Here is a 25659-nt window from a genome sequence, read left to right as displayed (position 1 = left end):
TTCTGAGTCATTGATCATTTTCATTGCTTTCTTGTAAATCAGAATTCATGTTTTCCTTGAAATGTGGTGCTTGAATAACATGGTCAGCTGAGGCATTAGTGCATGTTGGATGGAAGAGAGTGTCAGGAGCTGCTGTTATACCTCCATTTAGGATTGCTTCTTTTCATACCAGTATGATACTGGGAGTCATGTTTAGCTCACGGTCATATTTCTGATCTCTGATAAAAGTCCTAGTTTCTCAGGCCTTTTTCTGCAAAGTTTATTGCTATTACTTCCTATTCTGTAAACGTACAGTTTATTTATTATTTCTCCCTGAAAAACAAATGCACGTTTATTGAATTACATCCTGACATTTTTATTCTACCTTTCTAATTGCTCAATATGATTTTACATTACTATTGTTCTGTACTATTTATCTGTCTGGTTTCTCGGTAGTTGTAATATCACTGAATGTTGGGGGGTTTTTTAGTTCCTGCTTCAGAAATGTTTATTTTGGGGTTGGCCTCTGAAGAATAGTTCATACTTTAGCAATTTCTGAATTAAAGCTTTTCACTGTAAAAGCAAAACATTTGTTTTCAAATTAATTCAAATGCAGTCTGGTCATCCCCTACACTTCCCTTACTACTGAAATCATATCTCCATGTAGTAGTTGTTTCAGCATTTGCGGAGGAAGCTGTAAAGCACCAGACAGTCTACATGAGCAGAAACATAGAAGAACATTAAGTGCTCAGTTGGGCCCTTTCAGCTGATGAGCAGAGGCTAACGTAGTCTACCAGAGATCCCATTAGCGGAACATAAAAATAGTCCCTCTTTCTCTGCTTCATCTGCTAAAGAAGTGGGGAAGAATTCATACTGGTCAGGATGCCGTAGACAGAGAACCATTTATCTGTAGGTATGTTAGCTTTAATTTTCTAAAATATTAAAAAAGTCAGTTATTTACTTGTTAAAAACAGACACATGCAGTCATTATCTTACTAGGTAAGAAAATAATACAGTGTCACTACCACAGAAGCTTTCACCTGCAGTTTCTGTTCATAAACTGGAACTTTGGGTTTTGTGCAATAAAAAATGCTGTGCATGTAGTAGTTTACATTTTTATAACCTTTTTTGTGTCTTGGTGCACCAGTATTTATTTATTTGTTAATATTCGTTTGACAGTTTTCTATTCTGTGGATATTTCTCTAAAAAGATTCTTTTTTGTCAGCTTTTGTTTGCTATGCAAATTTCCAAGCTGCATATTAAGTGTGTTTTAAGGACATGACAGCCCTGCTCAGAGGTTGGAAAGACTTTTGACTTGCCTGCAACAGTTTTGGGTTTGAAACCTGTTGTTTCAGAGTACTTATCCATACACCTTTGCCATTTTTAAGGAAGAACATTATAATTCCCCATTTCTGTTTAAAGTGTAATTCCTTTTTTTTTTTTTCAGGATACACTTGACAAAACCCAGCTAATTTGTACAACTAGAGTGTAGAATTAAAAGATAATCAAAACTTCTGCTGTCAAACATCAATCTATGCATTTTATCTGTGTTTTGGTGGGAATGCCAGGAGGTGAAGGATGTCATGTCATTTTGGAGTGGAATCAAAATTCTGGAAAAACATGTATCTAGAAGGCCAATAGGCTTGCAAACTAGTTTGTAATTACGCTTTGATACCATGAAGCAGAAAATATTTTTGTAGACTTAGGTGAATATAAGATGTAACTGGGATGTTTGACAACTATTGCCGTCACCTTAATGGTTTAATGTTCTAATTTATCCTGAATTTGTTTAATTTCATTGTTTGCCTTGCGATATTAAACACTTTGCCTTTGTTTTTAACACAGTGTGCTTCGTGGGTGCTCCCAAGCACTATCATAATACAAATAATTTAAAACATTTTCATCGGTCTGTCCTATGTATCGTGCTACCTGGCTGACAGAAAGTAGTTGGTTTCAGCTAACTGGCCAAGGAAATTGCTATTTAAATAAAATGCACTCTGTATGTAATGCAGTCTTCTCTGGGGCTAGCACTGAAAAGTGAACTTATCCCAGGCAATGAAATTATGTCCTGTGGTCTGATGTGGGATTGGAAATATCCACTAAAACACCCTCCAGTTTGGCAAATTTACAAAAAAATTCAAAGATTTTTAAATCCTGTCAGACATCTTATTAAAATAGAATGGTTTATTGCTTGACAAGTAGATTTGGAGAAGGTCTTATGTATTACAGTGATACCACTGCATGTGTTAATACTGACTCAAGGTGTGATTGAATGGATTAACAGGGTGGTCATGGTATCGCAGAGTTCCATCCTTCTTAGAAACAAACTTGCAGTTCTTAAAATTAAGTTTAACTTTATTAGGATTCTGATAGGATGTGTAGCATATCCTAATAGAATATGTTGTTGTGCCTGGAGGAGGAAATAAAATTCCTCTGGGCTTACCATTGTAGGCTGATAGGAAATGGGTCTTATAGTTAAATGTCCAGTTTAAATAGTATTGGTAATCCTGATTGTTAACTGAAATACAAGATAGGGATTCTACCCACAGCATCCATCAGAAATGTAGTTATAAAATGGAAGTCATTTGACCAAGAATGCTTAAGTCATGATTAATCGGAGATACACTATGAAAATTTAGCAGGTCTGCTTAGTTTTTGTATCTACTATTTGGAGTATGTGGAAACTTTTGGAATTAGAAAATACTTTTGTATTTGAATGGTAAGCATTGATTGCTAAAGAAATATTTGTAATAGACAAAAGTGTAGAAGGAAGGGGGTGCAGAGATGATGACAAGAGCTATGATTTGATTGTGTGACTTTGGAAAACACATTCTTACTTTTGGGGGATTGAGGGCATTTGCAGGTGGCTGAGGAAGCAGAAATGGCTACTTCAGTCTTGTCCTTGCCAATTTCTGTCTGGAAATTAAGTTGTTGCATTTCAGTCCCTTGGCTGCCTTAGACTGTTTAAGTCATAACGCTGCCTCAGTGTGCAAAGGGAATAGTCCTACGGTGGGGTTGATGCATATTCTTTGTTCATGCTATAGAAGACAGCAGGTGACAAAACATATGCATCATACTTAATCGGGAAACTTAATCCTGGTGTGAGGCGTCTTGCCAGTTTGTGACACTGTGAAGCTGAGCGAGATCTTGGGTTTTGCTTCAAGTTGCCTGTTTGCTAGGACAGCCATCACAGGTGGATGAAATTCTCCTGACTTAGAGATGGTGCTTTTTACCACTCCAGACTTACCAGAGACCTGTTTAGACTGGTCAAAAGCTCCTGTGGTTAGTGGTGCTAATGAGTTTTAACTTGCAGGTAGGGAGGACCATGAAGTGGGTGTTGCACCTGTGTTGTGAGCCGGGATGTTATACATACAGGGTGCTTATATAGTCACATATCTCTTGAGGGACTTGGCGTTAACAGCGGAGTCATGTCTGCAGGAGTTCGGTGACTTGATGGGAGCAAGGAGAGTAATTCATCTGCATGGAATAAGGAAGGTGATAGAGAACGTGGGGAGACAGCAAAACTGTGTAAAAGAGATGATCTCTACCTTTTACAGTTGATCATGTGTATGTTTTTGTCTGATGCTATGCATGGACCAACAGCCTGTTTATTAATGCTTTTTAAAATGAGAGTAAGTCTTTTGGAAGTATAGTTAGCAATCTGTGTTTCTGGGCCGTCAAAATGAGACTATTATTAAGCGCTTCATGTACGACAGACAGTATTTTAAATATATTAGGAAGTGAGATAATGGTGCAGCTGCAGCTGCCTGTCCTTTGAGGAGTACTAGACATGTTATGCCTAGTTCTCTTTTGGATACTTTTTACAAAAAGATTTCGGACTTACATATTTTTTTTCTCGTTATGGTGGTCTAAATGGCCAGCCTGCCTGCTTGCGGTCACTTCTCCGCCTCTGCAGGGTTTTCTTTGTTGCTCGAGTCTGATTATCAGGAATCGCTGCTTTGCCACCGTTAGGGTTTTCTTCCTCCTTCTGGGGAACAGTGTGGAGGGGATTTGACTTTCAGGAAAGGTTAACGCACATAAAAATGAGATCTTCTCTACAATAGCAGCATTTTGATTTGGTTATTGTAGGAGAAGGTTCATCGTGCTTGTAACTAAGAAAGTTGAAAGTTCTGATTAGTTAATTATGCAGAACTTGAATTTTTCCGTTTCTTGTGGAGTTATAGCTCAGCTTGATGTTTCAGGTTTGAAACAGGATTGCGAAACCAGAAACCTTTGTTCTCACGTCAGTGATTGTAAGACTGAAAGGAAAGCTCTTCAAGAGATGGAGAGGACTGAATGTAATTAATTTCTCTCTTATTTGAAGCAGTACAGATGGCTGAAGTGAAAACAGATTCTTTTGACTATGCCCCTGAAGGCCACAAAATTTCTCTCTTAATGAGAGAGAACAGGCAAGAGCTACTGACCACCAAAAAGACATTTGAAGAAACAGTTGTTCTGTAAAGTTCAGAATAAATGATGTTACTTTAATACTCTCCACATAGCTGTTTAAAAGTTTCTAATCCTTGAGCATTTAAAAAACAACACACAGATAATGTGGATCCTAAGCCAATGTTTTACTTTGTGAATTCACCACGTTGGATTGTGCTAGCGCACAAGGATGAAGCAGATCAGAGCTTCAGTCCTGTACAGCAGTGTGTTGCCTTTAGCCACTCCTATACCTGAAGAGATGGAGGAGCAGAGACTTGGGGCAATTTGTTTCCATTTCCTTCTGATCACCTGTACTTGTGGAATGGGATCCATGCCCAGCATCCATTCCCATTTCCACTTCAACTTGGGTGCAGTTCCTCTTGCATATGTGTAGTTCCTCAGCTCTTTCCATCATTTTACAGCTGTTGGCTGAAAAAAGCATATTATTTTTCAAATATTTCACCTTTACTGGGATTTAGCTTAGAAGTTTGAATCAACTGCTGACACAGATTGTTTTGTTGTTGTTGTTTCTTTTTTTTATCACTGTTGTGATCAAAATATTTTGTCTTCTAAATCTACAAAAGGGCAGAAGATACTCTTGGCTAGGGACTCTCTAAGGGTCCCACAGTGCATGTGAAATTCTGTGCAAGCATCTTGCAATTTAAATAGTTGTTATTTGCTTGCTAACATTAAGAGGGATAAAAGTGGGCTGAGCTGCCAAGTCGTCTTTGAAGTTTAATTGTCTGTTTGGTAACAGAACACATAATCTTCCATTACAAATCTTATTTTGTATGGTAATTGGCACATTTGCTCTCTGGTTATCAATTTAACTTCTCTACCACAAACATCTGTACTTGCATTGTGTTAATCTGTGTGAATGCCAAACATTCACATAGTTAAACTATAAAAGTGTATTTTAAAAGCATTTTTTTAATTCATTAACTGGAAAGTAACTGATAATAAAGCAATCACTTCTCATATTATTGTCCCTTTGTAAGCAGCTTGGCATTTGCTCCATACGACAGAAGAGCAAAGTCACTTTGAAAAAAGAATGTGTTTTACATTCTTAATCTCCTAAACCACAAATATTTGAGAGCAGGTAATAGGCTATCTAGTTCAACTTTCATTTTTGTGGCAAAAAAATATTGAATCTTATGATTCAATATTAATGCCTGCTTGTGGATGATGCCCCAAGTTAAAGCAATATCAGTTGCTAAAGATATTCGTCTACTTTCCAAATGTCTTCATTACAAGTTAAACATTGGTGGAGAAAACAGAAATAATCCCAGAACTTCACTTTGCACTAATTTTGTTTCAGATGTGATGGTCCATCAGTTCCCTTATAGTGCTCCTCCTTCCTTGTCACCCTCTACCTACTCCCCTCTGAACCTTTCAGATTAGCGATAGCCATTCCCAAACTATTACTGTTATTTCTTCTGTGGTTCAATTTTGGGTTTGCTTTTAAAAAGCTACCTATTTTCTGCTGGTTATTATGGAAGTCTCTTACCTGGTAGGTGGATGTTGAGGGAAGTCTAAACTGCTGGCAACATATTCAAAGAGGAAAATATGCGGAATATGACTAGAGACATCTGTCTCGAAGAATTTAGGGTAGGATCCTCCTGTCATACAGTCTGTGCTGGGCAGACGACATGTATACTGAGGAGTACGGACTTGCCCTTCTGATGCTTCTCTTATTGAGGGAAGGTCTGCTGTGTCTCCTCTGTGATGTTTATGCTCATCATTTCCAAAATAAAAGGATGTCTAAATATGGTTTTGAAAGAGGTAACCATTAAAAACATAGAAGTAAATGGAAAACTGGATAAAAATGTGGTTTAATTAAAGATAAATTGTATCAGAATACTTCTTTTGATAAAGTAACTAACTTTGGCAGAGGCAGTCTTGAACCCAGAGCAGCTATTTTTTGTGTTAAGAGCCACTTGTGATTTTATTGAACTTCTCTTATTCTATCCCATTTCTCATGCTTGAGTTTTACAGCGTAGCTACTCAGTACAGCAATTTGCATGTATTCTGAGGTCATCAGATGAATTTTTTTACACAAGTTTTGTGCTTTTGACAGTGAATGCTCTTGGCTTATGTTTATTCAGATTCCTGTGACAGGTTTAATACCTGGTGAAGGAGTTAAATGTTAGCCTGTAACGAATGTTATGAAAATAGGAGCATTGTACATTCACGGAAAACTAACTTTTCATGTTTCCAATTTTTATGGTCCCTTTTTTTCAACCATGTTAGCATTTTGAGAATCAATATGTGCGTGTGTGTGTGTGTGTGTCCGTATACATACGGAGAAAGAGATTGAAAGGAAATGAGAACATAAACTATTGATCAAGCAGACTGCAACAAAATTACTCATTAGTTAAAAATGGCAAACGATGAGAGAGCAATGATCTATCACAGGCTGACATCAGTATGATGCATCTAGGAGAGGGCAAATACAGTAGTAGAATGAATTGGGCAAGATATTTGCTGTAGTGATAACACTGTATTTATGCCATTTTTCAAGTCACTGGTGAGACACATCTGAAACTGCATGCAAATAATTGAAACTCCATGGGCTACAAAGATGAATTCAAGCTAGAGCAAATACAGAGGGTCTGCGAGGAGGGTGCTGGTGACTTGTCATACCAGAACTAAGCAAATGTGACTTGTTGAGGCTGCCAAAATAAAGGCTGGGATGTGGGAAGGGAGTGGAGAAATAGTGCAGCTCACAATAAATAAAAATGCTGAGGATAAATGCCAGGGAGGAATAAAAATTTAAAATAAAAGGCACTGTTTTCATAAAGAATAAATAATCGCAGTTTGGCTACAAATAAATTCAGAAGACAGTTTACAACTGTCAGAGTTATATATGGTTATAACAGCCATCTGACACAGATAGTAAGTACAAAAATATCTAGATCATTTTAAGGTGGAGTTTATGGCGTGTGTGGTAAATTTATGGAAAGTTTATACAAAATGCATGTCTGAAGTCATCGGCAACTGGACTCAGCCCCATCCAGATTTTTGCTCCTGTGTGAGAGAGTTAGAGTGGTGAATATATATGTACATCTTTATGTAGTTTCTGGTATAGGTTTACGTGCTTATCGGAGAGTTAAGCCATTTTCTTACTCTATAAAGAAGTATTTCCACATGTTCAAGTTCCTAATTTATAATCTGAAACTTGAGGGTTTTTTGGAGAGCTGCTTGTCTCCACCTTTTAAAAAATATTAAATCCACCTACAAAGCTTTATAATCCTTTCACAGGAAGAAGTAAAACATGATCTAGTATTCCTTATTGCCTAGCATGAAATAAACCCCATTGATAGGTGAAGCGTGTAAAATGTTTGCCTAAACTCTGTAGGCCTTCCATATTGACTTTCTTTGATAAATATTAAAGGGCAGAAGGCCACTTTTGACTTTCCTGGAACTTGAACAATCAGACCTGACAACATAAGTAAGCAAATCACCCTTGTGTCTGTGAGCATAGTAAAAACAAATAAATAGGTGAATGTTCTTCATAATAGATGATATTCAAATTGGACGTGCCTGCAAACAGCTGCTCTTTCTGCTGCTGAGCTGAAGTGGGGAGTCCTTATATGCTGCTGGATGCTTCTTAGCGGCACATTTGTTCACAGAAGAATTTTAACGTGTCTGTGTGTTGGATGCTTTGGGGCTTGTTAGCAAAAAATTCTGTATCTCAGAATTTTTATGGATTTTAAATAAATTTAATTAGTCTTACTCTGAGTACATAAGGACATTTAAAAAGGTAGCCAAGACCCAGAGGTAACAACTTTGGTACACGTCTTAAATGAAGAACCTTTCTGTTTTACTGTGTTAGGCAATACATGCCTTTGGTCATATCTATCTGTAATACATTATCAGTATGATACGAAGGTATGTGTGTAGTGCTGTACATAGTGTTTCTTGGGCTTATACAAACCAGAGAAGAAAATCTTTGGATAAATACAGCACTGTCCATTTGATAGGCTGAGTTTCTTCACAGAAGTACAAGGCAAGGGTACTCTAGGAAAAGTTTCATCTTAGTTTTGTGCCCATTCATTTTAAAAAGTCTTTTTTTGTATCATTTTAGCTTTTGGTTACCTACTGACTTCAAGTATTGAGTACAAAGAACTCTCTGAAAAAAATCTTTTGTATCAACTGCAAAGTTTTGTCTGAATAAATAAATTGTTGCGAATCATGATATACTCTTGTATAACACAGCCTGACTGCACTACCTCTGTTCTGTGTTTTATGGAGCTGCAGGTGGACTTACTGGGCATCAAAGTGTAGATTATTGAAAAAGTTCCAGACAGCCATTTTCATCTTAGCCTGACTTTTAAATTTCAAATCTTAACTCACTATCTTTCTGCTTTATAAAATAATAAACTTTGCTGCAGGAAGGGTTGAAGGCTTTTGTAAAACCTTTCATTGTCTTGCTGCGGAGCTTATCCCACAAGAATCTTTATTTGTGAAAGGGACGTAAAACTTCTGCACCACTAAGCACTAAATGATTTGCTTAGATGAACTCTGAGTTGGTGAAGGAAGAGTGTGAATAACATCTGAAATCCACTGCCTGCCGTGGTCTCTTGAGCATGCAGCAACATGCCTACAGCAGATAAGAGACTGCAGTGTATTTTTCAACCATGGAAATACATTTTTCCAAATGGCATCTATGTCTCTTGATTTTAAAATACTTTTTAACTTTACACTTTATACATCTCAGTTCAATTTCTTCTTTCATGTATTCTCAAGAGGCCATTTCAAATTAAAATGGCTGGCTGTTTAACTGGCCCAAATGTAATTTTGAAGTAAAACAGAGCTTATATCAGCTTCTATCAAACCCTGATCTGAAAATTGCTGCCAACATTGCTAGTGTTCGTGCTAGAGTCCCTGAAGTCATCTTTATATGTGTTGAGTCTTACTGTAGTTTTGAGTATGAGCACAACTGATGAGTTTTTGTGGATGCTAATACCGTCTTTTGTCTTTTTTCCATTTTATTTGAAGTTCCTCCTGAATTTCTGAAGCGCCCTGCAAATATTTACGCTCATGAATCCATGGACATTGTGTTTGAGTGTGAAGTGACTGGAAAACCTACTCCAACTGTGAAATGGGTCAAGAATGGAGACATGGTGATCCCAAGTGACTATTTCAAAATTGTTGTAAGTATATTGTCCGTTTTGCAGATTTTTAAGCTGTTGACCTGTCTGTTAGTCCTCTAATACATATGCATGGAAGCTAGGTTCTTTTACGGGACCAGCTTCCTATTTTTGTGCTATTGATGTTTGGGGCCTGGAAGAGAAACAGTTTCTTGAAACCTTCAATGCTCTGTAATTCAGTTGTTTTACTGAACCGCTAAGACATGTTGCTTATATTGTATGAGTCAATTTCTTTATAGCTTAGACTTTCCATGAGAGACAGACGCACACACAATGACAAAACACACTTTGTTGGCTGAACGTGTTAAAGTGCAAGCTTGCCATGAACACTGGCTGGCTGTGTTTTCTGCAGTCATCTGTGATCAATGAAAATTACAATTTCAAACAGGAGTTTAAATATAAATGTAACTGAGTTGTGGATTGTGAGTCCTGGCACACTGGTACTTCTAGAGGGAAATTTTAGATGTAGTGAAAGTCATTAGTGAGGCATAGTTGAGAACTTAATGGTTGTATAATTGGGTATACCTGAGGTTGCAGGATTGTAACAGTGAGCTATGAGGCTATATTCAGTGCTTAAAATATCATAAAAATGGCCATGGAAATGTTATGACTTGCCAGTGATATGTGATGCTAGAAAATGATAGCCATTAGTAAGAGCTTGTGCTGCTTTTTGATGCTGTATAATTTGAGGATTCAGTGCAAGAGAGATGAAATCTGACATGAGCTCCAAATACACTTTTCCATGTTACTGTTCAGAAGTTTCTCCTGTCATAGTAATGTGCCATAACACTACCATTGTTTTTGCAATTGCAACCTGTTTTTAAGTGTTGCGTTTTTCCTTTACTCTTCAGAAAGAACATAATCTGCAAGTTTTGGGTCTGGTGAAATCAGATGAAGGATTCTATCAGTGCATTGCAGAAAATGATGTTGGAAATGCACAGGCTGGAGCCCAGCTGATAATACTTGACCTTGGTAAGATAAACTGTGACAATACGATGCCAAAAGATGGGGAGGAGCAATTTCAAGGGACCATTTCCAGATGATGGGTTATATCTATAACTCAGCTAGAGTAGGATTTTTTTAAAAATCATATGAGTGGTTCAGTGTTGTCTTCTGTACACTTAAAATTACTTAGGAGAAATTAAGGATTCGCTTTATATTTTGTAAAACACGTAGAAAATATTTAGCGCAATAATAAACTGTAGCTGGAAATCTGAAATACTGTTGCATGCTGAGATTTTTAAAAAAGTAACAGGATAGCTGAAATGAAAACAATCACTGAAATTACACAAGTGAAAAGTAAGCACTTGCAGAGTGCACCACCAATGAAGTATTTTACACTGAAGTCATTCCAGTGTCAGAAGCTTTTTTTTGTGCTGTTAGTTTAAAAAGTAGTAAGCTTTGTCATTTCTGCAAACTGCAACTGCAGAAATTTTTTTGAGTTACAGCTGCAGTTTAAGATAAATGTTTGTTATTTTGCTCCAGTCAGTGGAATTACTAACAGTACTCACCTTCTTGCAATGTCCTGCATTGCATATTTTGGATGTAAAAAGAGAATAATTGCTGTTATGATTAAAGACCTACTATTTTCCATAAAAAAAGATAGTGCAAATATGGTTGCTAAGGCATCAGCTTGTTTTCCTCTTTCAGGTCATATAGTTCTTAAAAATAATTTCTAAGAGCACAAGGGAAGAAAACCAATAGTAAGAGGGATGAGGGGAGAGACAAGTCAGACAAGAAAATACTAATTCTATACTTTTGGGGCCTTTTGTGTTGCCTGTCTTTTTGGAGTATTGTTTCAAAACTCTAATTTTTTTGTTGTTGTTGTTTGGATGGAAAGCATTTAGGAGAAACAGTCTTATGTATGGTCAGAGGCATGATGTAACTTCACACTTGCAATTTTAACAGATGTGAATTTGCTAGATCTGGTTTTGGTGTTCAACGTACAGAGAGTAAACTGTTACAAGCGTGCCATAAAGAGAGATTTTCCATTTCTTTTCTGATTGTTTTGTGGAGTAGTTGTGCACTTATAACTTCTTCTGAATTCTCGTTTGGATATGGGTGTGTTTCATTGCTGGCTGAAGAGATGCATGTACTTTCCACAATGATTTGGGGAAGGAAAGGTGCCCTCTACTGGATTCAGTAGCTTTAATACTATAGAGCCGTGGGATTTCAACCTCCGAGTAGTGTTAGGCATCTGGATCCAGCAATGGCCTACTGTCATCAGGTTGCCATAAAAATTATTAAAAGTAATTTTATTTCTGCTATATGCATGAATCACCTGAGTATTTTCCAAATCTTTCAAGCAGAAGCATTATTCCATATTTTCCACATTTGAAAAATAATGAATAATTAATATACTTGGGTTTTGAAGCCCTGCCCAAGTCTGTACTTTCACCCAGTTCCCAGTAGTGGTTTATAAATTACTATTACTGTTATTATTTTAGTTCCTGTGGTCTCACTCTTCTTCCTTTCCCTCCCCTGTTGTTTGCCCAGTGGTTTCTCCTTCCTGTTCTACTCTGGCAACCTGTCCTGTTATACCAAAGGACTTTGCCTTATAATGCTGTCCTTTTTCTTTTGCATGCTGCCAAAGGATTATGGATGCAGTGTTGATGGAGTCTCATTTCGGGTGTAAAGATACACCCCCGAAGTCGTATCATTCTGTTACATGGCCTGCAGTGTTTTTAACAGTGCACTCCCTGTGTAACACTGATGCATTTTAGTTGTTGTTTTCCAACAGTAGAGATAACCACATGGTACATCACTGAAAGTACATTTGATTTTTTTTTTTGTGGTTGAGTAGTGGGATAACAAGTAGTGCAATTAGGAATTAATGTGCTGTGTCTTAGTTGTGATATATGAAAACTGGTATACACAGTCGAAGAAAATACAGATATCTTATATTTTAATACCTTCTCACAATATATGAACAGCGAAGAAGGAAACACTATTCAGGCAAAGAGGATAAAGGTATCATATATAGTAGTTCTTTTCACCACAGCTATCTTGGTGTGAAAATTAAAAAACACTAATTTGAGCAAACACTATTCTGAACACTTCGATCATTAATTTGGAAAGCTGTTTTTTTTCCCCCATTTCATACCTGATGATGAGAAATACCTACTTTGCCAATTTGAAAAGTAATTTCAGTGAAAAAAACATTAAGTGCTCATCGAAGTTCTTCCCAATTAGCAGTGTGTCCCTTCCCTTGCTGTTCTCTGTTTTCTCCTTCCTAAATGGAATTGGCAAACATCTGGCTATATAGAAACTATTTCCCATTAGCCCTTTTGCTTATCATATCAAATTGATCTTTAATAAATTAAATTTAAATTAGAAAGTAAAAGCCTTATGGAATTTCTTGGAGAGGCGGCATGCATTCTCTATGGGTCAGTGTTGAAGAAATGGACCAAGACTATTGTGTGGGCTCTATAAATGGACTACGGTATTGATTGTGGTATAATTGACAGCAAGGAAGGGGGTAGTTTGCTGCCATCAGAGGTGAGTTTGAGTAGCTGGAAAAGGCAGAGTTACTCAAAGTTTGAGGAAGGTATGCTGAGAAAGGTTAAATAGAAATAAACCAATAAAACTGTTTGCACTTTGCATATTATATCAGAACTTAGTTGGCTCTTCTGTACATTAACTTGTTTTGGTCTAAACCCTTCATATGGAGTCTTCCAACGTGTTGGTTTTTGCTGCCTAGAACATGGCTGCTTTATCCATAGCTTTATTCATAGCTTTATTGAGGTGTACTGTAAGGATTTCTGAGTGGTCTGAAAGTAAAAATACTGCATCTGTATTTCCTTCAGTCTTGGAAGGTAGCAGAATTTTTAAATACAATAGGCGTAAAGTATACAATGTGATTATCTGCTACAACAAAAGGTTTTCTGTATTTGGACATAGATGTCTGACTTTGCAGGTAGCAGTATTTTTGGTGATTCACCTTGTCTTCTGCGCAGTGACAGTTTCAGTACGTGAATATGTGTGAGTGTATGTTGTGCATAGCCACACAGACCAGTGTATGTGCAGACACTCATCTGCTAGAATAAGCTTAATATAATTGTTGATCAGATATAAGTTTCTTTTGGCTTGGTCTTTTTTGTATTTGGGGTGGATTCTGAAAAGCTGGCAGTATATACGGAAGTTATTTGTGGAAAATGTTGAAGAATTGAGTGGCTAAAAAAGTTAGGGTAATTTGAAGGCTTATTGGAGTGGCTGTTTTATTTTAAAATTCTGTAATTCTCTGTTAATTTAGAAAAGACGACTGTACTTGGAAATGGATTGGCTCTACAGAGTCCACAGCTTTTGTTTTTTCTGGGATATATGGAAGAATTGTGGCATTGAGAGAAGAGATTTTTAGGACAACTGTTCATAATTGGAAAGGTTAAAAGGGGGAGGAGAGGGAGTAGGATTCAGGTAAACGGTCCAAGTTAAATACTCTTCTCCTACCAGTATCTGTCGTACTTAACTTCAAGTGGAGAATTCTGCAAGAGGGTCGAAAAGCATCCCATCTGCTTTCCAAATACTTTGAGATTTGAAATTTTGTCCTTCTTTCTCAGATACTGGCCTTCCCCTGAAGGGTGAGTACCTTTGGGAATTTCACTGGAGTTGTGGCTCTGCTGCCTAGTCTGCCTTTTAGGGATAATTTAAGAACTACCTAAAGAAAGGGGAGTACCTCAATTACCATGTTTGTCTGCACTTGCCCTCTGCCGGTGTTTGACAGGCTCGATGCTCGTCTCTGCCTCACTGATTAAGAAATAGGTGGTCTTCTCTTATAACCTGCAAATGGCACCACAGAGGATTCCTGCGTATCCTAGTGAGAGGGAAGAACCTTAGTTGTGCCTTAGGAATTACTTTCTCAGCAACCTCAAATCTCTCCCCCTCCTTCTTTACACAAAACCAGCCTTTTTTACTTAAAATTTGATCCTGATTGGTCAGCCTCTGTCTGTCTCAATTATGGATCAGATATACTACTATGCTTACTTAATTATAACAAAGCTATTTCTTGTCATCATTTTTACGGCATTATTTTGTGTGGTCTGTGAAAACCTCAATAATGGATACATTTGGATTTTCTTTGTGGAGGTTAAATGCTAGTGACAAGACTAAAAATTTCAGCCAGGACCTGTAACCTGGCCTTTTCCTGTGTATCTGGCATTGCTCAGAATTACCATTTGGGGACTGAAAAAAGAACAGGTGGTAATAAGTAAAAGGAGGTGCCTTTGGGGGAGGGAGGCAGATGGTTCCCTATCACCCCTATGTGATAGGCATTTGACAAGTACTCAGGCACCAAAAAAAAGGAGTGATTCTTGAATGCTGTATAAAGAAAAATCATAGACTGTAAACAAATATGCCACGTTATTTAGAGAACAATTTCAAAACATTATTTGAGATGCACTGTATCACCTTCAAAATTCCAAAGTAAGTGTAGTGTGCTGCGTGATTTTTGTACTTTTATACCACAAAAGTTAGCGTTTGCCATTCTGTGCCGCATTTGTGAGTTGCCTAGGAGTGAGATCTTCAAGTGAATGAATTGAATATGCTGCTTGTGTCCATTAGTACACCATGCCAAGATTTTTTGTAGTGGAACTATCCATTTCTTTAAACTTAAATTTTTCATGAGAAATAGTACATATCCAAGTAAGGATACCCTCCGGGTGAATTAATATCACCAGCATGGGAGACAAGGAGGAATTAGAAGTGTGCCATGTTGTTGCAGAGCTGTGAGGCCTTTGGGATTGCCGAGGCATCTCAGGGTGGCTCCAAGGGATGGATACAGGCTCTTTCAGAAGGATGGGGCAGGGAAGCAAGGAAGAGGGTCACGCTGCATGCAAAGGGGTGACTCGAATTTATGTAGCTTTACCTTGGAGAGGGTGATGAGCCAGCCAAGAGCTTATGCATGAGGATCAGAGAATGGAAGGACAGCACTGTTGCGTGTGTCTACTAAAGACCAGCTAATCAAGGGGAAAAGTAGATGAAGCTTTCTTTATACAACTGGAGATTGCAGGCCCTGGTATTTGTGGGTTTTTTAACCACCTGGTGTGTGTTGGAATGGCAACTTGGTGGTGTAGCAGGTGATACAGGGAGTTTTTGGAGTAGGCTGAAGGGAATTTCTTGACACGGGTTATGTGTGTCTGACTGGATGACTTAGTGGAGGTGGTGTGTTGGACCTGCTGTTCAGGAACAAAAAAGGACTGATCAGAGATATAACGGTCAGGGCAGCCTTGGCAGCAGTGATGATGAGGTGCTTGAATTTAGGCTCCTAAGAGAATTGAGCAGAAAAAATAGCAGAATTACAGCCTTGAACTTCAAGGCAGGAGATTTTTTTACTTGTTCAGGGATCTTTTTGGCAGGTTCTCATGGGAGATTGTGTTAATGGGTGAGAGGCAAACCATTTGATCCTGAAGGACAGTCTTCTCAAAGCACAAGAATGGTCTATTCCAAAGTGCAGGAATTTGAGCATGTGTGTCCAGGAGACCAGTAGGGATAAAGAAGAAGCTCCTAACTGGGCTCAAACACAAAAAGAAAGTACATAGAATTTGGAAGTAAAGGCAGAAAAGTGAGGGATGTTGCCTGGATGTGCAAGGATGGAACTAGCACAAAGCTCAGACAAAGCTCAGCTGGAGCTGGAACCATTTCAGGGAAGGTTATGGAGCAAATTCCACTGGAAGCTGTGATATGGGTACATGAAAGAGAATGATGACTGGGAAAATCCAGTATGGATTTACCAAGGGCAAATTGTGCTCAACTATCCCAGTAGCCTTCTAAGATTAAATGGTTGGCCTTGTGGTCAAGAGGAGAGAAGTGAATATTGTTTACTTCGCCTTTAGCAAGGCCTTTGACACCATCTCCAGTAGTATCCCTGAAGCTTAACTGGTGAAATACAGACTTGATGGGTGGATGGTGGGGCGTGGGGAAAGCTGGCTGGCCCGGCAGAGTCCCAGTGTCGTGGTGAATGGGGTGAAGACTAACCAGCAGCCCAGGAAATGAGTGACATTACCCAGGGCTTGATTTCTGGGCCAGAGAGGGTTTTGTATCTTCATCAGTGACCTGGATGATGGGACAGAGAGCACCTGTAGCAGGTCTGCAGGTTACACCAGACTGGGAGGAGCAGCAAATACATTGGCAGAAAGAGACCTGACAGACTGGAGAAGTGGGCTGGAGGGAACCTCAGAGTTCACCACTAGCAAATGTGCAGTCCTGCATCGGAGCCAGAGTGACTCCATGCAGTGGCAGAGGCTGGCTGCCACCAAAGAAAGCAGCTTTGCAGAAAAGGACTTGGTGGGATAGGCCGGCGGTCAAGGGATGTAATTGTTTCCCCGTGCTTGGCACTTGTGAGACCATATTAGGACAGTTTTAAGCTTCCCAACACAAGAAAGACATTGGCATAGTGGAGCCCCACTGGAGACCTACCAAGATAATTAGGGAGCTAGAGCATGTGATGTCCTGATATATACTATGACTCTGAGAGAAATGAGTTTGATTAATCCTGATGAGTGGAAGCCTAAAGTCTTACTGCTCAACCAGCTGATGGAGGGCATAGGGCAGACGGAGGTAACAGTAAAAGACTACAAAAAGGGAATTTCCGATAAGAGAAAACAGTTTCACAATGAGGGTAGTTGCAGTTGGAGCAGGTTGCCCAGGGAGGCTGTGAAATCTCTGTTCCTGGAGATCCTCAAGACACACCTAGACAAGGCCCTGAGCAACCTGGTCAAAGGTAGCTCTGCTCAAGTGAGAGTTTGCATAGATGAGCTCCTGAGATCCCTCCTAACTAGTAGTATTGTACAATTCAGAAAGACTCAGTCTGAGAGGTATGAATGGACCCCATTTATCTCTGTGTATAGTCTTAATGTAACAGTCAAATTATGACAATTTTGTGGTATGTATTTCCCTGCTGATCTCCTTAGGAGAAACTTAAATGTCTGGTATTGGTGGCAGTTTGACAATACAAACCAGATTTGATTAAAGTATAACATGACTTCAGTTGCACTGTATGATATTAATTCCTCCACTGAATTGCATTAGGTGAATCCTAATTCTGAGAGAGTTTTAAAGACATCACTTATTGATGTAAATTGGTGCTTTCTTTGTGTAATTGAATTCTGTCCAGGACCATTGCTGCATGAATAATTTTGGTTTATGTTGATACTTCTCTGCCAGAGTTTGGCCATGAGCTATCACAAGCCTGATAGCAGTGAAATGAGGTGGGCAGGACTCCTGGAGCTTACCTGACCCACAGCAGGGTGGAGAACATCAGAAGTCTGATCAAAGTTTTCTAGAGTCAACACATTTCACCTAAGATTTGCTGAAAAACTGGCATTTCTATACTGCAAGTGGTGTTCGGTTGTTTGTGGTTACTTCAGGCTGACACAGACTTGGAGGTTTCAGTGGATCAGAATCAGAATCCACTCTTAGAAGCTATTTCAGCTCCTCTAAACTGGCTCCAATCAAAAAAATTCCTAGCTATAGTTGGATTTCCCACTTCTTAGTCAAACCTTGGACCTTTTTTTGCTTAACCTTGTGGAGTGTCAAACCTTTGCTTTTTTCAGGCTGTTTCTCCACTTTGACAACATGCTCTGAAATTCTAAATGTGCCCTTTGGTGCGCTCACAGCCCTCCTGACTTTGCATTTGTTTAAACCTTAACGAGCCTTTTCTCTGCTCCATCTGGATTCTTAAAAAAAATATATTGAGTCATATGGAACTGGGCATCCCCTCCTGTGTACCCCAGTTCAATATCACCTTTCCTTCTGACACTAAAGCACAGAGAACTATTCTGCTTGTGATTTTTCAGCCAGTTATGAATCCACTTTTGTAGTAGCCTTATCCGCAAGATCTTTGCTTGCTTTTGAAAATGTCATGCGAGGCAATGTCAAAAGCCTTGTTTAAATCAAGATATATGAAATACTCTGTTTTCCATATCTGTAAGTTCCATTATTCTGTTGTAGGAGGCAAATACAAGTTCTTTTTTGACAAATTTTGGCTTCTACTGAAAGAAATTCAAAAGTTGGCACTAACAAGCCTGTGCTCCGATTTGAAAAACTCTGTTGCACTTTTGGGTATTTTCCATATGTAGAAATTTACATAAATTTAACTTCTACCCTTGTCTGGTTCAAGCCCAGAGACAGATGACTTGCATGTTACTTCAGGACCTATTTTGGATGATTTCACAGATATCAAATGTAACTTCTCATGCTCTCTCACATCTTATAGAGGTAATTTTTTAGAGTATTTTGTATGCAGCCACATACTATGAGTCAAGAACATTTAGTGTTGTTGTCAGGGTAATACAGCAAATATTTTCTCAATCTATGGAATTCCTGGAGACTATAGAAGTCCTTGAAAAATATGCAGGGTATTGTGGATGAAATGTCAGAGCAAGATGAAAAAAAGTTCATTGACTAATACAGGAGGACTCTGGGTATTCCTCTTGAAGACTGTTCTATTTCTTCACTCAAACTGAAGTGTCTTGTCTTATGCAATTTTGTGTGTCTTAATGCAAGGAAAATTGGAAGGGGTCCCTGTGGTTTACGTGAGTGGCTTTCAGAAGTCTTAGGGTCCACCAGAGAAGAAATGATGTGTAGAGTAAAACTGAATAGTAAGGCTGCAAACCCTTGCAGCCAAGAATTCAAATTTTCTGTAAAAAGGAAAAAGTACTTGAAAGAAATGAATCATGGATCTCAGGGGAGCAGGAAATAGTAATGAACCTGACAGCAGGTCTGTGCAAAGGGCACTCAACTCTGCTAGGATTGAAAACCTGGTGGGATGTGAGAGATCCCATCTGGTCTCATATGGGGAGAAGATCCAAAAGTAGGAGGATGGAAAATCCACTGCGATGAGTATCTTTAGAGACAAGACTAGCAGGGGAATTTCCTCTCCCTTTGAGAAATCTCCCCACTTTTGTCTGTCATATATCAACATATATCCATGTGTTTTCTTCACTCAGCAGACTTAAGACTTTGTTTAATGTAAGCAACCAGTTGCCATATTAAAACACAGTATTCATACAGCGTTTGTCACAGTTTGTCAAAACTGTTTCACAAATTTAGAATAATACTGAAGGTTATGGGACTGTGATATTTGAGCCAAATAACTTCTATATGATATATGCCATTTAAAATAGTTTGGCTATTTGGAGCAGCTATTGTATTATAAAATCCAAGTAATTTCCTCATTCACCGCTGTACATGCACATAAGCTTTCTGCTCTTCTGTGTGCACACAGATTCACATGTGTAAAATGATTTGCATGCATAAGTACTCGTCTTTTTAAATGAAAGAGTTCTAGGATGCTGTAGATACTATACTACAATTCTGCAAAAAACTTTAAAAGCAACAAATGGAACAAATATGACCTCAATACTGATGGCATAATGAAGTTTTGAAAAATTAATGACAGTGCTTGTGTTATGTAGGCGAAAGCTTTTCCAAACTTGCTGCCTCAATCACTGTCTTATAATATCAAAATGGCTTCATAGGAATGACAGATGAACAGCTTGTAAGTCTCATTTTGAAAGTTGTGGTTTAGGAACATAAACAGCATCTGAAATCGCAAACTGACTTCAAACGGGGTTTTGTAAAACCAAAGCCAAACTCTGAGAATATTTTGTTACTGGTTGTGTACACTCATTGCTAATTTTCTGTAAACATAACAGTATGTTCTCCCCTTTAATGCTGAAAGACTTTTTTTTTCATTTAATTTTTATTTTAATTTACATTACTTAGCTATTATTCCTCAATGAAAGTCAGCATTTGTTTCTCATGGCTGCATGTATGTTCAAAATTGCCAGAAAGCTGTTTTAATTCAGTTAGTTTCATTTCTTGACTCAATCCCTGTTTAAAAAATGGCCTTTATTCCCTCTTTATGGCCCCTGTTTATGTATAGTCTTATTGAGAAGTCGAACTGATTAAAGTAAACCACACTAGATCTCAAACTTCTTGAATTTTAACTTCATGAAATTGGGAGCTAAACAGTTCTCATATTCTGCGTTCAATACGCTATTCATGTTTAAAGTTGGCATGCGCTTTAAATTGCTCTAATTTAGATTAAATTAGTAATAGATTAATGTTTGCCAGTGCGCGGTGAATTGCAGGAAGGCATAACAAAATTTATAGGATGCTTTGATTGTGCTTATTAGTTTTCATTTCTTGTTTTATGACTGTATTTACAGTTGGCTTGGCAAAGAAATTTGAAACCTCATGAAGGTACTCGTATCAGATTGTGTGCACCATGACTTCTGCTCAGTGCAAATATGGGTTACAGTGATTGCTACTTATGCAGTTATGCTTTGAAACACTTGGACTGTGTCACCTGTTTAATTTTGGTTTTCATGAGTAAAATTAATGGTTGAAAGGTACTTGTGTTTAAAGAAATTATATGTCATATTGTAAAGAGGAACAATACGTAAGGATGTTAGGTGGAGACAGAGGAAGAATGTGTAGGAGCAAAAAGCTTCGAGGTATTTTGAGAAACTTACAACACACGTTAATACAGGTTTTCTATCCTTCACCTGTATTTATTCTATGTTTATTGTACCACAGCAGAAGTGGAGTGAACTAGGATGTGTATACACTGTACGACAACTGTGAAACAGGCTTGAAGGCTCTGAGTCCCTGTTTTATATCATCTCTGCTGGGTTATCCTGAATTCCCAATGGAGTTTCTCGGTCCAATAAAAGTCTCTTTGCCACTAGAAAGGCTAATAAAAGCAAATACACTTACTGTAATATCACTTACCAAATTTGCTGTTTATCCTCTTATATTTTATATAATTGTTGTTTCTGGCAGGTGGCTGCTGCCTTACTAGATAATGTATTGTCAGCAGTAGTTATTACCAGGAACCAAAGCTTTGCGGCTCTGAAACGGTATTGAGCAAATGCAAGTACGTTCAGTGTGACCAGCTGCAGTTGTTAAGTGATGGTTGATTGTTCCTCTGCCTATATATGGCTTCTAGTTATAGGTGAAAATAAAAATAATAGGGGTGAGGAACATCAACTGTATGGGATACATTTATTGTATCATGATGGGTGTTTGTTTTTAGTGGGGTTTTCTGTTTCTTGTTTAGATGAAGAATATAGTGGCTGGATTAGCTTTAGCTTGATACCTCTCACAACTACCAAAGGCATTTCCTCTGCCTTTATTATTCATAAACAGGATTGTGAAGATGGACAGAAGTAGCCTTAATTTGTAATTGATCCTAGCCTCATGTTGTAAAGGAAAATATCAGATTTTGTCAGTCTCGCACCAGAGGGGGGAACAAGCGTGTGGATATGGTCTTAATTGGTTGCTTATATTTCAAAGTTGCTAAATTATACAGTAATGTCAGAGACAGCTGAATGCCATTTGGAGAAAAAGAAGGATTGGTTTACAGTTTGGTTGCATATGTAATAGGATTCGTACAATTGAATATCTGAATTGAGGAGAACATTCTTTTACTTCTGATGTCAAGTATTTTTTCCAGCAGTCTTGACAAGATAACCTAAATAGGTTTATGGATTTTATACCATAAGGAAATCAAATAAATCTAACAAATAAATAAATAAATCTAAAAGTAATTTTTAGTAATGTGCATTCAAATTCGCCTAATTTCAGTATTGAAATTAACTGCAAATTGTCACTGTTCTCACTGCATTAGAAATATCCTGGTATGGTCTTTTCTTATTTTCTTGATTGTTTCCCCTCTCCTACTGCCTCTCTTCCACCCACCCCCAAAGAAACTAATAATTGTGGAGCCAAAGTCTTTAAAAGAAAAATGGATTCTGCATGGTTTTCCTGTGACACATTATTACTGAAGGTGCTAAAGGAAAATAAGGAGAAAGAGGAAAGTTGTATGTGGGTCTGCTTTTCTGAGCCCAAGTCACAGAGCTAATAGGGGCTACTGTGTCTCAGCAATGGACATTTCACCTTGGGACTAGAGTCAGTGTCCTCTCTTCTCTTTTTCAGTACCATTTTACATATAACTGCTTTTTAATCTCCTTGGTCAAGACTTTTTAACCGTGGTCAATGACCAGAGTAATCCACGTTTAAAATGTTGCATCTGTTGCTATAGACTCCATCATGTACATTTGGGAAATAACCTCACATTCTTGTGTGCTGTGATGTGCATACAAAATTCCCAAGCTTCTGAGCTAGTGAAAGAAGGTACATTTTAAAAACGCTGATGGGGTTTACTATTTCTGTTAGAAATAGAAATATGAAGAAGCAAAAGAACATTACCTGACTCTTTAAAAAAATCTTAAGAGTTCATAAGATTGGGTTTTGTGTCCTTTACATGACTGCCAAAACATCCTGATACCTCATCTAGTTTCTATAAAAACGGTGGGTCTGAGGTAGCCTGTAAGTGGTAAGCAAGGAGCAGATACATACAGTCTTTAACAGAGAAGTCCAGTGGAAATTAATATAAAAACCCAATACCACATCTAATTGTATTGCTCTATACACGGTTATAGGCTAAAAGAGGAAAGGTGGGGTTTGCCTGGTATCTTCTCTCCCTTAAAAAAAAAAAATTAAAAATTGTACATATCAACCTAAATGAATGAAAAGTAGAGTACGCTAGATATGTAAAACAAGTGGTTAAATAAGTAGATGTTTGATAAAGACATTAGCAGAAATGAGTACAATTTTGACATACAAACAGCTCGTTCAGTCTCATCTGTTGCAACTTGAGCTTGCCACAGTTGTTGCCGTGGAGTTGCTTGAAGTGTCAGCAGATCCCAAACTGAGGGAAATTCTTTCACTTCCCATTTATTTCTCGGAGAAGACCATGTAGGCCAACATTCAGAGAAATCCTGTGTGTGCTGTAGCCACCTCTGGATTGACGCTCATCAGCTGCAGATATCCTAAATGAGAAGATACACATTTTATCCAGAGGATACTCTGAGGAGTGTTATGGTCATTTAAATAAAATATTCCAGTTTAAAATCAAGGGTTATCAAAGTTATCTCTAAGAAGCAGCATTGAACAGTGCCAGGAATTGCACCTGCTAGATGAACAACTGCAGCTTGAGGGCGGGTTATTTGTTTCAGTTTAGGCTGTTACTGAGAAAAGAGAGAAAGGGAGCAATTACCCTGTGGTGTTTCTTTGAAAATACATCCTTAAATAGTCCAGTAGCGTGGTTTGGTCATGCTGCTGGTGTATTGGTACTGCTCTGCAATCAAAGCAGTGATTTAGTCCTAAACCTGGCTGGTTGAAATTGTTAATGTTAATTATTTGTAGTGTTTACAGAATTGACAGTGTGCGTGGCCATGTTACCTCGGGTACACAAACAGCGGGTGAAAACTGAGAAACACTGCAGAAACCACAAAAGGTGAGATTGGAAATGAAGGCACGGTGAAGTGATTTGCTCAAGGTGATAAAATGAGTTATTGGCAGAGTCCCAGTGAAACTTTAGACTGAGGGAGCAATCTTGCCTAACTCTTCAAATATGCAAATGGCTCCACATCCTGTAAGAACTAACACTTTCCAAAAATACACGATATTTTTATTAGTAGCTATCCATAAAGAGCTTTGCTCAAATGTAGCACGTTTGCTTTTGAAATAAAATTATTGCTCTCCTGTTATTATTAAAGTCAAATTACAACATATTGTTGCAGGCTCTGCTGTTCTTGAGAGATTTTTATCCTGCGTAAGAGTTCAACTTATGAATATTTACATTAAGAGGACAACCTGTACAGGGTTCTTTTGGTGCATTTATATGCATTTTTACTGCCTTGGGTTCTATATGTGTGTTTTGTTTAGGGTTTTTGACTCTCTTTTTTCAAGGAGTGGCCATTTAAAAAAAAAACTTAAATCTAAAAAAAAAAAAAAAATTCACGACAGGATTTTAAGGTTGTTATGTCCATTTTGTAATATGTAGTTATGGTTTGAATTTCTTTCCAATAACAAAACCTGTTTAAAAGTAGTTAGCTTTAAACTCCTCAGGGGCAGGTAGAGATATGTTTGGCTTTTTTCCTTCTTTTTTATAGTGTGAGTCTCATGATCCAAATGCATGCAGAGCTTTTTTTCTTTACATCCTCCCCTGAAACACTGCTATCTGATCTGAACTGTGGGGCTCTTGCTTAGGTCTATAGGAGAGGCTGCCTTCCTCTGCGGACTCACTGCTGTGTGTAATGCGTCAATAAGGTCTGTCATGCCTTTTTAGTGGTTGTTTTATGAGACAGGAAAAAATCAAATTGTTTCCTCTACACCAAAGCATTTAATCATGAAATGAAAATGGGGGGAGTGTTCTTTATCAGAATGGATTTTATGACTTCCTTTGAAAAACAGGCTCATGGTCAGAACGTGTTTATCAGTATATTTATATAGTCACAATCTATTCAGTGCCCATCAGTGTCCATTTTACATTAGAATATAGAACCAAATGAATGCTTAAAAAACATAATCAGTGAGGAGTATTTAGGAATTTGCTTGTTATGTATTTTTGGTGGGCTTTTTGCAAGGAATATGCATGGAGTGAAGAGTAAATAACAGTTCTCATTCCCAGTGGTAATGTAAATTAAGCTAAGGCAATTTAAAAAAAAAAAAAAAAGGCATTTTGCCTGCCTGCTTTAGGCAAAAAATGTCAGCATAGAGAAATAAGTAGGCAAGCGTCTCAATTTCATTTAATGCTTTTTTGGGGGGGAGGGTCTTTTCCTCAGGATGGGGGATTGGATTTGGTTTTTTGAGTCTGCTAGAGACAAAGTTGATTCAGAGAGCTGTGTCAGGTTCTCGTCCTCAGTCCTCTTCCTTCTCTGAGATGATCTAGGGAAATACTTTTGTGAAAAAGTAGTCAGTTGATTCAGGATGATAAAGCAGCAAAAAGGTTTATAGTACTGAAAAGAAGCGGATAATTATGTCCAGGTTGAACTCCTTGAAATGGTTTCCCCATCGGTTCAGGTCAGTCAGTACCCCCCTCCCAAGGCAGGAGTTGCTCTGGTGGGAGCTGGGTGCTCCTCTTAGCCTGGCTCCATCCTCCAACTGCACCCACAGTGCTTGATGTTGTCTGCATCCCCTTGGGCAGCTCACTTCAACTCGTCCTTGTTTCAGGCAACAGTTTCGTGGGCAGCTGAGACCATCTAAATGGCTCTTTATATCCCAAGCGGAAAGTCTGTAGTTCTGCCACCTCCGT

General features: G+C 38.2%; 1 protein-coding gene across 5 annotated transcripts in view; it reads left to right on the top strand.

Moving 5' to 3' along the window:
* Nucleotides 1-25659, top strand: part of NEO1 (neogenin 1) — a 215817-nt gene that overhangs the window by 127138 nt on the left and 63020 nt on the right. For all 5 annotated transcript variants that reach the window (XM_075045715.1, XM_075045712.1, XM_075045711.1 and 2 more), the window contains exons 6-7: nucleotides 9409-9563; nucleotides 10412-10532. In XM_075045715.1, coding sequence (XP_074901816.1) covers nucleotides 9409-9563; nucleotides 10412-10532 — 276 coding nt within the window. The remainder of the gene's footprint in view (nucleotides 1-9408; nucleotides 9564-10411; nucleotides 10533-25659) is intronic.

Source organism: Buteo buteo, chromosome 13 (genome assembly GCF_964188355.1).
Source record: "Buteo buteo chromosome 13, bButBut1.hap1.1, whole genome shotgun sequence".
In the NCBI taxonomy this organism is placed as follows: Eukaryota; Metazoa; Chordata; class Aves; order Accipitriformes; family Accipitridae; genus Buteo; species Buteo buteo.
The sequence above is the reverse complement of the archived record's forward strand: the minus strand, read 5'-3'. Positions and strand labels throughout refer to the sequence as shown.